This window comes from Pseudorca crassidens, chromosome 9, assembly GCF_039906515.1.
Source record: "Pseudorca crassidens isolate mPseCra1 chromosome 9, mPseCra1.hap1, whole genome shotgun sequence".
Classification (NCBI taxonomy): domain Eukaryota; kingdom Metazoa; phylum Chordata; class Mammalia; order Artiodactyla; family Delphinidae; genus Pseudorca; species Pseudorca crassidens.
Window position 1 is genome coordinate 5,879,235 of NC_090304.1, and position 13,761 is coordinate 5,892,995.

The 13,761-nt window shown below is 38.6% G+C and overlaps 1 protein-coding gene across 3 annotated transcripts in view; it reads right to left on the reverse strand.

Annotated features, from left to right (window-relative positions):
• KDM2A (lysine demethylase 2A) overlaps nt 1-13,761 on the reverse strand; it is a 102,881-nt gene that overhangs the window by 21,977 nt on the left and 67,143 nt on the right. For 2 of the 3 annotated variants that reach the window (XM_067748129.1, XM_067748130.1), the window contains exons 6-11: nt 13,280-13,458; nt 7,640-7,746; nt 7,181-7,274; nt 5,841-5,994; nt 4,867-4,982; nt 1,199-1,325 (exon numbers count right to left, since the gene is read on the reverse strand). In XM_067748129.1, coding sequence (XP_067604230.1) covers nt 1,199-1,325; nt 4,867-4,982; nt 5,841-5,994; nt 7,181-7,274; nt 7,640-7,746; nt 13,280-13,458 — 777 coding nt within the window. Of the gene's footprint in view, nt 1-1,198; nt 1,326-4,866; nt 4,983-5,840; nt 5,995-6,167; nt 6,236-7,180; nt 7,275-7,639; nt 7,747-13,279; nt 13,459-13,761 lie in introns of those variants that run through there. The other variant, XM_067748131.1, reaches the window with a different exon arrangement.

Here is a 13,761-nt window from a genome sequence, read left to right on the forward strand (position 1 = left end):
ATGACCACAGGATACTACAGTGTTGGCTCCTCTTTATTTTTAAGGCATGGAATAGCCTAAAAATGTATAACTGAAACTATCTTGACATCCAATAAAATATTTCTCTTGATAGAAGTTGGGGAAACATTAAAGCACAAAGGTTAAGAAAATACATTTTAGAATCTTACCAACATGGTTTAAGCTGTAGCTTTCCCACTTATTAACTCTTAGATCACAAACAAGTTTTTTAATCTCCTTGAACCTTAATGCCCCCATTTGTAAAATATGCATAATAATACCTACACCTCACAGCTAATAATAATAACTTAATGTATATAAGCTGCTTAGTTTGGTGCCTGGAATATAGTAAGAGTAATTATGATGATATGATCCTAGTTTTTATTGTGCCAAAGACCATTCTTTACAGAATAAAACATTTTAGACAACTGATTACTCTTCTCTTTTTTTTGGCTGCGCTGTGTGGCTTGCGGGATCTTAGTTCTCCCACCAGGGACTGAACCTGGGCCATGGCAGTGAACGTGCGGAGTCCTAACCACTGGACCACCAGGGAATTTCCAACTGATTACTTTCGTGAGGAGCTAAGTACTAACAACTCAGACAAAGATGAGATCCAGAATATTTCATTTAGCCCTAGTAATTCACATCTGGATAGGAGGATCAGCTGTAACCAGTGTTCAACTTCAGTGAATGGATTTGGTACTTCTAAGTAGATAAGTAAAAAAGACAAACTATAAAAACAGAACTACTAGACTTCCCTGGTGGCGCAGTAGTTAAGAATCTGCCTGCCAATGCAGGGGACATGGGTTCGAGCCCTGGTCTGGGAAGATCCCACATGCTGCGGGGCAACTAAGGCTGTGTGCCACAACTACTGAGACTGCGCTCTAGAGCCTGGAAGCCACAACTACTGAGCCCATGTGCCACAACTACTGAAGCCTGAGTGCCTAGAACCCATGCTCCGCAACAAGAGAAGCCACCGCAATGAGAAGCCCATGCACCGCAACGAAGAGTAGCCCCTGCTCGCCTCAACCAGATAAAGCCCGCAATGCAGCAATGAAGACCCCACGCAGCCATAAATAAGTTAATTAATTAATTAATTAAAAACAAAACAAAACTACTGAGCAACAGCCTACGGAATAGTCCCAGTCTCACCCTCAGTCCTGCAGAGTATCTTGAAAGTTCATGTAGGTGGAACACTTACCCATGCTAAGGGACTCTTTCTGAAATTCCTTAGTTAGGTGGGAACGGTTGGTTATGCAGTACACATAGCGCTCCAACACGTACCAACACATCTCATAGTAGAATGGATAGCGGAACTTATTTGGAACCTACACAGGAAAAAAATGATGAAAAAATCAAGCTGATAACAATTTTCAAGGAAAGAGAGAAACAAACAATCACTGCAATAATTAGCCCAGGAAAAACACTCTGTAAGTAACCTGCAAACCTAAGTTGTCATGTGGAGCAAGAACTTAAGTGGATCTGTCAACTTAGAAAATGTTGGTCTTGGGAAATAATCACTAAAGATAAAAGGTACTTGGAAAGACCATTTAGAACTATCAAGAAGCTGTCTTGTTGAGTGGGAAAGCATCAAAAACAAGTTTCAAGACAGAGAGTAAAATGTTAGTAAGACACAATATACTTAATTGAGAAAATTGTTTTAGGGTTCTTAGGATACAAAGGCATACCAACCACTCTTGCCTTTACTGTGGTTTTACCCTGAACCAGAAGGCCATGAAACACAGAATATAATAGGAAATCAGGACATGAGATAAAGTTATATGTTTTTATTATGTCCTTACATATATGAAAGTATGATTAGAGATGCATTCTCAAGGTATATCTAGTCTAGGACATGAGACTGAGTACTTGCCCCACTATTAACTCTCAGCTTGCCCGTCTCATACATTGTAGTCTACCAAAATGGTATGTCCACAAATCAGGTTACTACTCCATGTGGCCTAATCAGTTGCTATCTTTAGTCTTCTTTCCAATTCTCCCCAAAAGTAGCATGAAATTATTCCAGCTGAATTATAATAAAAATAAGTGCCCTTTAGATCTACCATAGTCAAGGAAATGGCAAATCAGCATGGATCAACGAGTGAGAAAGATCAACCATGGGGACTATCCTAAATACAGGCATAACTCATTTTATTGTGCTTTTGCTTAACTGAGTTTTACAAATTGAAGGTTTGTAGCAACCCTGCACTGTCAAATGACGGTTAGCATTTTTTTAGCAATAAAGTATACTTTAATTAAGGTATCTACTTTTTTTTTAAGACATAATGCTACTGTACACTAACAGACTACATGTAATGTAAACATAACTTTTATATGCACTGGAAAACCAAAAAAATTCATGTGACTCAGTTTACTGCAATATTCGCTTTATCGCGTGGTCTGGAACCAAATCTGCCATATCTCTGAGGTATGCCTGTATATTCTGCCCGTCTTCTTTCAGAGGGGCCATCTCTCAAAAGGATAAGGCAAACAATACTTTTAGGATTGTTTTGAATATGTAACTCCTGAAAATGTTCCCACCTCCTTTCAAAGCTCCATGTCAGGTAGTCTTCCCCAGTCAAGGAGACCCAGATGGGAGTCCCTTTTCAAAACCCTTCACTATGTCACAGGGCATCACTGTGGAATGAGGAGATCACTTTCCTCATTGCAAGGCAATGCAGGTACTTTTCATTAGCTTTAAAACGCAGAGGCTTCAGGCTCCGAATCTCGGTCTCTTATTGCCACTACATCTTTAACAACTAGAAGAGGTTTATCCACCCTTATTTGAAAATCAAATTAATTTACTTCTGGTACAGTAGGAGGGAACACAAGAATTAATAGATACTTGATCCCCCCCCAAATTAAACATAATATACTGGACTTCTCTGCTCGTCTTTTAAGTTTTATTAACACTTTTCTGAAAGGTCTTTATTAAAAGTTCAGGACAACCCAAAATTCTAAAACCTCTGGGACTCTGTTGAGAGCGGAGTAATACTGACAGAAAATAAATAAATAAATAAAATATAAAATGGGCATTAAACTTTTGATTTTTCACTTGGAACTCAAGAGACTGTACTAATAATAGCCAAGACATCACACACCCAAACTGTGCCATTACATTTTACCTATGCTGCTAGACACCACAGAGCACAGCAGTTTCTAAGACTGGGTTAGAATGTTTTTGGAAGAAAAAATTTTAATACTCATTATAAAATTACTGAACCTTTAAGAGCTATCAACAGAATAATTACTAACAATCAAGTTCAAATAGTCTATTTCTACACTGGCATGGCAAAGTAGCTAAAACATTGTCTTAAATTCACAACACTGTATATTTCTTCCCTAAAGCATTCTCTACACATTCTCTTTTAAGTTAAATTCTGTAAGTTTATAGCAGTTTGTAACATAATAAACATATGTCAGGTTGATATTGGCAATGTGAAAGCTTGGTGGAGAAAGTAAAAAAAAAAAAAAAAAGGCTCTGTGTGTACATATGTAGAGGACCCAATGAAATGTTATAGAAACACGGAAGGGTTCCTATTTGGAATGAAAGAATTAAGCCGTTCTTAGGAAAAATGGAATAATATAGCAGTTAGATACTGAAATTTGACATTTTCTGATAAACAAAGTCCAGGAAAATTAGATAAATCAACATCAGTTATTAACAGTTTAACCGTCTGAAGGAAATTTTTCATGCAGAGATAAAGGTGATCATTTTACCTATGCCATTGAATATACATTCTCCCTTTCTTCCCTCAAACTGAGCAAACAATTAAGCTATGGGTATAATAGCTATTTTTAGCCAAAAAAGGGAATGCTTTTTAAAAACATTTTCAGATTGAATCTTACAGCAGTGTAGGTGGTATTACCTCTTAGAACGATTTTGAGTTAAATAAGAGTATTTTACTATGAAATTATGTAATTTTTCTCTTTTGAAACATTTTAACTACTTTTACTGTTACTATAACTTAAAACTTACTAAACTATTTACTGTTTTCTGTAGTTTCATTACTTTTAACAAACAAGCAGAAGTTCAATTCTATAAAATTTATTTAAAAAGCACTGCATCCTCTCAATTCTAACAGGGCAATCCCTATAACTCCAACAATACCAATCTTATATCTTACGTATAATAGCTCCAACCAGAATAAATGTTTCAAAATAGGCACCAAAATGGTTAACTGATCATGTTCACAGTAAATTGGTCAGTGACTACTCCTTCTAAAAGTTGTGAATTCTTCATTAATTGTTATTTTTTGATTTTTGATTTTGAAAACTTTCAAATCCACCGAAAAGTTTAAAGAGCAGTACCACTAAGACTTCCACAGCGTCTCCAAGATTCACCAGTTGTTAACATATCACATTCTCAATGGCTGGGGTTGGGGTGGGAAGAAAACCTAACTAAGAGAGGGTTTTGTGACATGAGAAACTTATATGAAAGCAAATTTCAGTGTCCATAAATAAAATGTTATTTTATTTGAGCCATCCTCACTTATTTAAGTATTTCATTCTACAAGGCAGAGTTAAGTGCTTGTGACAGATACTGTATGGCCCACAAAGCCTAAAATATTTACTATCTGATCCTTTACAAAAAAAGTTTGCCAATTCTTGCCTTAAGGTATCCAATGCATGTAACTTTTCCCCTATATATCCAGAATGGTTTATCAGCTATGTAACATCCTATGGAAAACTGACAAAACAAGACACACAAATCATTTTCTATAGGGCTTCATTCTCTCACACAACCCCAGTTGAGAAAGGCAGTATACACATTTGTAAAGTATAACAGTTTGAGTGTTACATAGTAAGCAGAGTAAAGAAAGATATAAGAAACCTCTTCAAATCCAATTATTACATAGAGTTACTTACCCGTGTCCGATCTTCAATGTTGTATATTTTTAACTGCATGGGGATATTGAAGCTATGCAAAAAATTGCCTCCAAACACTAATGTGTCTGTAGGAGTATACACAGCATGAATCCAGCCTAGAAGAAAGGGAATGGAGGGCAGTGGCTGTAAGCACACGTTGTAACATGGCTCTCTCAGAGCATTAGTACAAGACTTCTGGATCACACTTTTTACTCTAATTCTGCCTCTTCACGGCTGGTCAAGTTACTTAATCTCTTGCAGCCCCAATATCCTCTATAAAATCAGGATAAATTATACTTTATATGTGTGGTTGGTAAGCACTGAATGAGAAAGTACATGTAAAGTGTTTACAACAAACTTTCAATAAATGGTGCTTGCATTTTTTGGAGCACCTAATATTAACCAGGCTTAGTACAAGAGAATTTACATGTATTGTCATTTACTCCTCACAACAAAATGAGACAGGGATTTAAATATTTGACCAAAGTAGTATTAGCAGGTAAATTCATAGTCAGTCATACAGGCCTGTGACTCCAAAATCTATGCTCCCTCTAAGTACTTATTTGGGAACTTAGTTACCTGATAAAAACTATTACTGATTTAGTACTCTAGCCTTCACAGCTATCCCTTAGCAGAGTAGGTAGCTCTTAATAGGGGGCTGTTTATCACCTGCAAAACAGGTCTTATCCCTAGGATTCTGAAGAGCTAGGGCTAATGTGGGGCTCAAACATGTAGATCTGAAAAGCCGCCACTGGCAATTCTGATACATACTCTTAGTGGAAAATCATAGACTTTAAAAAAGAAGATAAATTCTTGTCATCTACTCAGTAATGACAAGAAAGAACACGCCATTGTTTTCTGCCCACTCCAGCATCATAACCATTCTTGGTGTTGGTGGTAATCTATCAATTTATTTTTCTTTAAGAAAAGAAAGTGGCTAGAGTAGACAACCCACTTTTTTGCATCTTGCTTACCTGAGGGAATGACGAAGGTATAGCCCTGCTTGAGCTCAATGCGCTGGCAATCTGACACCCGGTCACCCAGAAAGATGTCTCCCTGTTTCCCTGACAGCAGCCAATTCTCGTACAGCTCCAGGTTGTGGGCTGTAGGGGGGATGAGCCAGAAGACCTGTGAGTTAAAAAACTTCAGTCTGTTAACAGCCATTGACATGACCCAGTCGTCTCCCTCAACTGATAAACAGGTACAAACTTAAGACCAACAGGTAGAAGAGAAACAAGCAATCCTCCCAGCCTACAGAACTTGACCATTTGGGAAATTCTAGAGGCCTCAAGGAAGTGAACCTTTTTTGTCCTCCACTTGATCAAACAGCATTAGGGCTTCCCTGGGGTTTGATTGTAGAACCCGGAACCTATACAGGACTCAGAGAGAAGGAGGGCATTTAGCTTGTCACCTAGGCAGTCCCTTATTTGCCCCTGGCTGGCTGGTCTAAATGGTCCTAAGAAGCACAGTTAGTTAGGTACAGTACCTTCAAAACACAGGCCTGAGTTGCTTTATTCCAAGATAGTAACCAAGACTGAAAGGACAGAACTTAAGATACCACTTAAATGGATCCAAAATAAACAAAATGACTCTGGATTTGGAGGTACAGCTGTTCTAGATTTGGCCCTCACATTTTAAAAGCATCATCTGTTTTCATTCCAGTTCTACTTTTCTCTCACAAATGCTTTCACTTCTTACAAGAAAAAAGGGTAACGGTAAGAGTGTAATACTATAAACCTCTGATATTAATTCTACATTTCCATTCTTACACAGCATTCAGAAGCACTCTGAGAAGCTGGAACAAAGGTCTTTATGAATGAGGATAATCTTTCAAAATCTATTTATATCCTCTGACAGGACTTAAAGGCTTCCTATGGCTACATTTCAGACCAATGCCTCTATATAGGGAAAAGAGGTTTGGATCCCAATTTGCTGATTTCATTGTGAATCTACCCATAATTTGTGTTTCCTTCTACTACTTTATTATACTTTCATGTAGAGAAATTATCTTGTCCTCCTAAAACCAGTTCCTAGCCTTCCTTTGGAGAATTCTGTTTTGGGAATCTAGAAACAGGACCATTGAGGTTTACTAAGTAGTGATGCCAATACTGGTAAAATGAGAATGAACTAGATGAATAGTAATTCCTACTGGACTCTAGCCAAGGAGGTCAACTTAATCTACAATTCTCTCCAGATACGAGTGGGGACAATCCCCTAGTAGACTCGTTTCCAGGGTATATGAAGCATGCATGAACTGAAGGAAACTCATATAACCAGCTTCAGATTCCAACCCCCATCACAACTATGACCGTACCTTTCCCCCTTGATGGATGTGATACCAAACAGAGGTACCACCAAAGTCCACATGGAAGTCAGTATAGCAGCCTCGAACACTCATCAGACAGTACCTGACCCAAAAAAAGCAGTAGCTTTAGTGCACTGACAAGAAAAAGAGGACTTTTCCCACCACAATGCCACACTCTCCCCTTGTGTACTCCACTCCCTCTATTTTCCACCTAATAAACTCCCAGTCGGTGAGAGGAATGCAATCTCAAGCTATCATATTATCAGAAGATACTTTTGTTTTTATGTCATCATGGGCTATGGTTCTCTTACATACACTCTTCCCTTTGGAACTAAAGTCTACTCTTTAAATAATTCACCTTTTTGATCACTTGGGACCCAGAGCAAGGTTCCGAAGGGAGGAACCATTTCTTGCTATCACTTTGGTGTCCCACAGCACACCGAGGAAAATGCAGGGTAAGCCACTTACTTCTGCACTTTAGGGTACTGCATCTCCAAGATGGCATTTGTTGACTCAGTCTGACTTTCTTTTAAATGCCTTGGCCACATATTGTCTACCCAGTCAATGAAATCCACCTTTAAAAAGGAGGAGGAACATTTAGGCTTCAAAGGAAGGGTTGGGATTAAAGAGAATTCTAAAGTCAAGAAAAATAGAAATTCTCAAAACACACACTGAAAGACTACAATTTAATTTTAAGCAAACAAATAATATGTTGGTGAATCTTAGGATCAATAGGCAAACATTCTAGAAATAATTATTAAGTGAAAATAAAGACTAATGGTTCCATCAGCATGATCATAAAAGTAGCCCTAATGAAAACAAAGTCATTAAATGATGCCATAGTATCCAACCAAGCCCTCTCTTCTGTGTCAGTACTGGTATAATCAGCTATAATTTTTTTTTTTTGGTCCAATAAAAGGCACTGTCTGGAAGGTACCTATAAACTTACCAAAAGATATAAGTACTGTTAGAGCAGCTAAGATACCATTTAAGAAAGAAAGAAAAGAGAAAAGAAAAGAAAAAAGAAGAGGAGAGAAGTATAGTCAGCTGTACTTTTTGAATCCACCTTACAATGCAGGGGACGCGGGTTTGACCTCTGGTCAGGGAACTAAGATCCCACATGCCGTGGGGCAACTAAGCCCGTGTGCCACAACTACTGAGCTCCTGCGCCTCAACGAGAGGGCCCGCGTGCCGCAAACAACAGAGCCCACGTGCTCTGGAGGCCACGTGCCACAACTAGAAAGAGAAACCCCCCCCCACACTACAATTAGAGAGAAGCCCGCGCACCACAACAAAGAGCCCACATGCTGCAACGAATGATCCTGCGTTCCTCAACGAAGACCTGATGCAGCCAAAAATAAATAAATAAATCTAAAAAAAAAAATCATTTAAGAAAAGGTTAAGATAATAAATTTAAAAGAAAAAGGAAGGGGAGGGGAGGGGAGGTGGAGGGGAGAGGGAGGGGAGGGGAGGGGAGGGGAGGGGAGAGGTGGAGGGGAGGGGAGGGGAGAAGTGGAGGGGAGGGGAGGGGAGAGGTGGAGGGGAGGGGAGGGGAGAGGTGGAGGGGAGGGGAGGGGAGAGGTGGAGGGGAGGGGAGGGGAGAGGTGGAGGGGAAGGGAAAAGAATTCCAGTAGGGGTTTGTAGCTTGCATGAGCAATGTGCTATAGAATCTACTGGGTTAGGAATCAGAAGTTACAGGTCTAGTTTTCTGAAGATCGTATGTGAGCCTCTGGAACTTATCTGTAAAATAAGGATAATTACCGCAAAGGAATATTGTGAGGATTACATGTAAATACATGTTAAAAAATTTTTGAAATAATGTCATCAGAGTTTAGGAATCCGTTTGTTTGGCCACACCATGCGGCATGGGGAACTTCCCTGACCAGGGATCGAACCCGTGCCCTCTGCAGTAGAAGCACGGAGTCTTAACCACTGGACCACCAAGGGAAGTCCAGGAATCTGTTTTAAATATTGGGTTGGCCAAAAAGTCCGTTTAGGTTTTCCGTAACATCGTACAGAAAAACCCGAACGAACTTTTTGGCCAATCCAATATGTGCTGAAAGAAATGAGAAATGAAAACAGTATGAACTTATTAAAATACTTCACACTGAATTGTAACGTGCCCTGTACCTTCAAATGACTGCACCCAACCACTGAACTCCAAGAAACAGTCTTAGGTAGATAAAGTGTGATAACCATGTGATAACCAAATAACCATAGATTCAGCATAGCACTGGTGTTCCAAGTATCTAACTTATGGCTATAAAAAGCATGTACCTGGTAAGCTTTATAACTTATGTATGTATATATTTGATCATTTATTTCCTTACAACATAGATCTAGATAAATGCATACAATCTGTGCGTAATGATATGAGGCAAATGTCCAGTGGACACTCAGATGTAAACTGTGGGAGAGTGTTTGGAAGGGGTCACCGATGATATACAAGGTTTTTTTTTTTTTTAAAATATTTATTTGGCTGCGCTGGGTCTTAGTCACAGCATGCAGGATCTTTAGTTGCAGCACGTGGGATCTAGTTTCCTGACCAGGGTTTGATAACCCAGGGCCCCTGCACAGGGAGCACAGTGTCTTGACCGCTGGACCACCAGGGAAGTCCCGATATGCAAGTTTAAATAAGCAAGATGAGGAACAACTATGAAGGTTAACTTGCTGCCCCATTTCAAAGAATTTCCACTCAGGGATCCAACAGTTTTAACTAAGCATCCACTGGGCCTAAGAACACTGAATGAGCCCCAGATTCTTCTTTCTATCAAACAAAATCTACTTTCTGCTCTATTGATGTAGTGGCCAGTTTTCTCCCATCTCCTGGTATTGTCCTTTGGAAAGCCTTTAACAGAATACAGAAAAACTGTGAGTTGCTCAGTATACTCACTATAAGTTCTTATATCTAGATAGGGAGAGGAAAAGTTAGGAACACATGAGTATTTTTTGTCAAGTGTTCACTCAGAGATAGATGAACTTCTCTGGCTAGAATTTCTCACCTGCAGCAATAAGTCACTCTCTGGCCTCCCTTTATTTGATATTATTGGGTATTATCTGACTATCAAGAGAATATTATGGTAAGGCGTTCATACATTTTTCTTAGGTTAATCTTTAGGCTCTGGATAGGCCTTTTGCTAAATGGCCTCATCCATATGACAGCAAGTCTCCAGCGGAGATAATCACAGTTTCTTCCTGTCCCGTACCAATACAAACTGGCAAGAAGTGCAATAACTAAGACATAATCTATTCATACACTGTGCAAAAACAGCTCATGGCCTTCCACGAACTAATTTCCCCATCACCAAACAAATCTGCACATTACATCTGCTGCTATTTTTCATCTACTTCTCAGTTACTGCTGGGATGACAGCAGAAATCACCTCTCTCTCTTCACTAGAGAGTCCCACTTTATGCTACCACCTACAATGGGCACTTAAAAGTTGTCCACCTTGGGCTCCCCTGGTGGCGCAGTGGTTGAGAATCTGCCTGCCAATGCAGGGGACATGGGTTCGAGCCCTGGTCCGGGAAGATCCCACATGCCGTGGAGCAACTAAGCCCATGTGCCACAACTACTGATCCTGTGCTCTAGAGCCCACAAGCCACAACTACTGAGACCGCATGCTGCAACTACTGAAGCCCGTGTGCCTAGAGCCCATGCTCCACAACAAGAGAAGCCACCACAATGAGAAGCCCGCACGCCACAAGGAAGAGCAGCCCCAACTCGCCGCAATTAGAGAAAGCCTGTGCACAGCAACAAAGACCCAACACAGCCAAAAATAAATAAATAAAATAAATAAATTTATTAAAAAAAAAAGTTGCCCACCTTACTTTCCCTGCACCTACTTTTGCACATATTATTCTTCCTGCCTGGGATTCTGGTCTTCCTTCTCTTTGCCTCATTTTTTCTTTCATGTCAAGCCTAGGTACCGCTTCCTCCAAAAAACTTCGCCCAATTCTCCTCCGGTTTAGGTTAGGTGGGTCCTTCCTACTGGCTCACACAACATTCCGTACTTATTCAGTTTTGAAGCACTTACCACACTGTAGTTTCTATAAATGCCAATTCTCTGGTCTTTCTTCCCCATGAGACTCTAAGCATTTTGAGGACAAGAATGATCTTGTTTTCCACTGTACCTCTAGCACCTAAGCACAGCACTTAGCATGTAGCAGGCACTTAAACCAATAAGCTCACTCTGAAGGTGTGAAGATCATAGAGAACAAGAAATTATGTAGTTTATGTAAAAGATTACTACATGAATGAATACATTTTTCAAAACTCACTGAAATGTACCCTTAAAATGGATACACTTTATTGTATATCAATTGTACCTCAATAAAGTTGGTTTTTTATTAAGCATTATTGAGATATATTAGAAAAGACCTAGATAAATGGAGGGATATACCTTGGGGGAAAATACCCCGGTAAATAAATAACACCCTAGTAGAATAAGAATGTTGCTGCTTATATAGCAAGGTCATAAAAAGCTTGCTTCCTTTTAGGAGGTGACTTTGGTAATAATAGCTCACTCAATCTTTCTGGCCTTGTTTTAGGTCTCTAGAAGATACTGGTGCACTGTTCTCTGCCCTCTAGAAAATTTTCTATTTCTGAGCTCTTCCATGGGTTCTATTCCTCCATTTAATGGTGGAGTACTTTTCTAATTTTTATAAAATGATGTAGCATTTTTATCATTAAAACTAGGGGCAAAATGAATTAAGGATGTTACAAAGAAGGCTTCATGTGTGAATAACACATTTCTAAATTTTAAGAATGGAAAAGTATGATCCAGGCCAAGTTTTACTTTTACAGCTACAATCTTACTACTCTTAAACTGAAATTCTAAAAATATTAAGGAACACATTTATAAACAATGTTATTGTGATTCTTACTATCTCTCTTATTGAATTCTTTATTTATTAAGTGCACCTTGTTAGGTTAATAACAAGGCTAAATTCTAACCACCTGTCTTCCTGTATTTCCACATGACCAAACAAATGACAATTAATATATAAAAAGGATTTTTGTCATTTTAGGGGGGAAAAGTTTTCTTGAGAAATTCTGTATTTGTTGTAGCATCTCCAATAACAAGAAACAATGACAAAAATTATAGTCTCTTCACATAACACTGACAACATTTTCCCTTTGGTCTGTACACACCAATGTGTTAGTGATAAAAAACAATGCAACTAACTAGTAAGTTGAAGGTATGTATGTATATAAATGTATATATAAAACAGTATTATAACCAATTAATACCACATTTCAACTTTGAAAGTCAAAAGGTACAATTTGAAAGTCAAAGTATATGTATATATATATTTTATATATAAATGTATATATAAAACAGTATTATAACCAATTAATACCACATTTCAACTTTGAAAGTCACAGGGTACAATTAGGATAATTTAAATGGCGATAGGATAAAACACTGAGAACTTGACTCCGAAAAAATGTACATTTTTTCCATTAGTACATTCCAAATTCCACCGTTCCAGGTGGAATACTTGACTCAAGTGAGTTCTGTGACAGGAATAAAAGTGGTCGAAAAATGACTAGGTGTATTTTAAAAGTGAAACCAATCCCACTTAGGGAAATGAGTGCTCTCAGCATCCTGTAGACAGCCACTTTCATAAGAGATGGGTTAAATCAGTATCTACCTCAGGAAAGTTAAGCATCAAAAACTAACTTCCCCTCAGGATGGGTTGTCAAATTACTGCTATTAGTCATCCAACAGAATCTACTCGAGAAACCATCTCATACAATCACCTGGCTCTAAATCAGTTTTCTCCCAAGCATCTCTGCAAGTATAAACCTATAGGATAGAAATTTATTAGGCAAACTTCCTATTCACAGTTCTTATCAGAATGAATTTAAGACTTTTCTCCATTACATGCAAAGGCCAATGTTCTTAAATTATCAGAATGGCCTCTCCCTATCAAAAACTAAGTGATGTTGGAAAATGATGAACCTTCTAAAAACACAAGTTATTCTTATCAAATTGTCTTGTTCATCCTTATCCTGGTATGTTTAAGAAGTTATAAATTCTCCCAGTGTATAATCAACCCTCTTGGTGACAAAGACAATGTGGAGAAAATGATTAGACTAACCGTGGAGGGCCGCTGCACCATATTCTCCAGCCTGGTGTGGCTAAACTCCAGGCTGATGACATTATAGAGTTTTTCTCGCTCCTCCTCTGGGGTCTCATAGTAGCGTGTCCACTGAGCCATGGTCATTTCAATGCCTTTCTGTGTGTTCACATCCATGACATCCACCATCCGACGACTCCCTGCCATGAAAGATGCATTGATCATCTCTACTGAGCCACTAATATCCTTAAATATATTAAAAATATAAGACACAAGTGAAAGTAAACAAACTATCCTTTCTTCTTTACAGTATTCACTAATAGACAGGCTATAGCTGTCACTTTCAAGGTAATCGACAGAAAATCAAATCATAAAGAATGACAAAGACAATGGTTAATATTAAAAACAACAATCACTCCCTATGGCATGTTTACTATATGGTCAGGCATTGAATCTTATATTCAACATCTCACTCAATCCTAACAATTTTAAATACTAAGTAC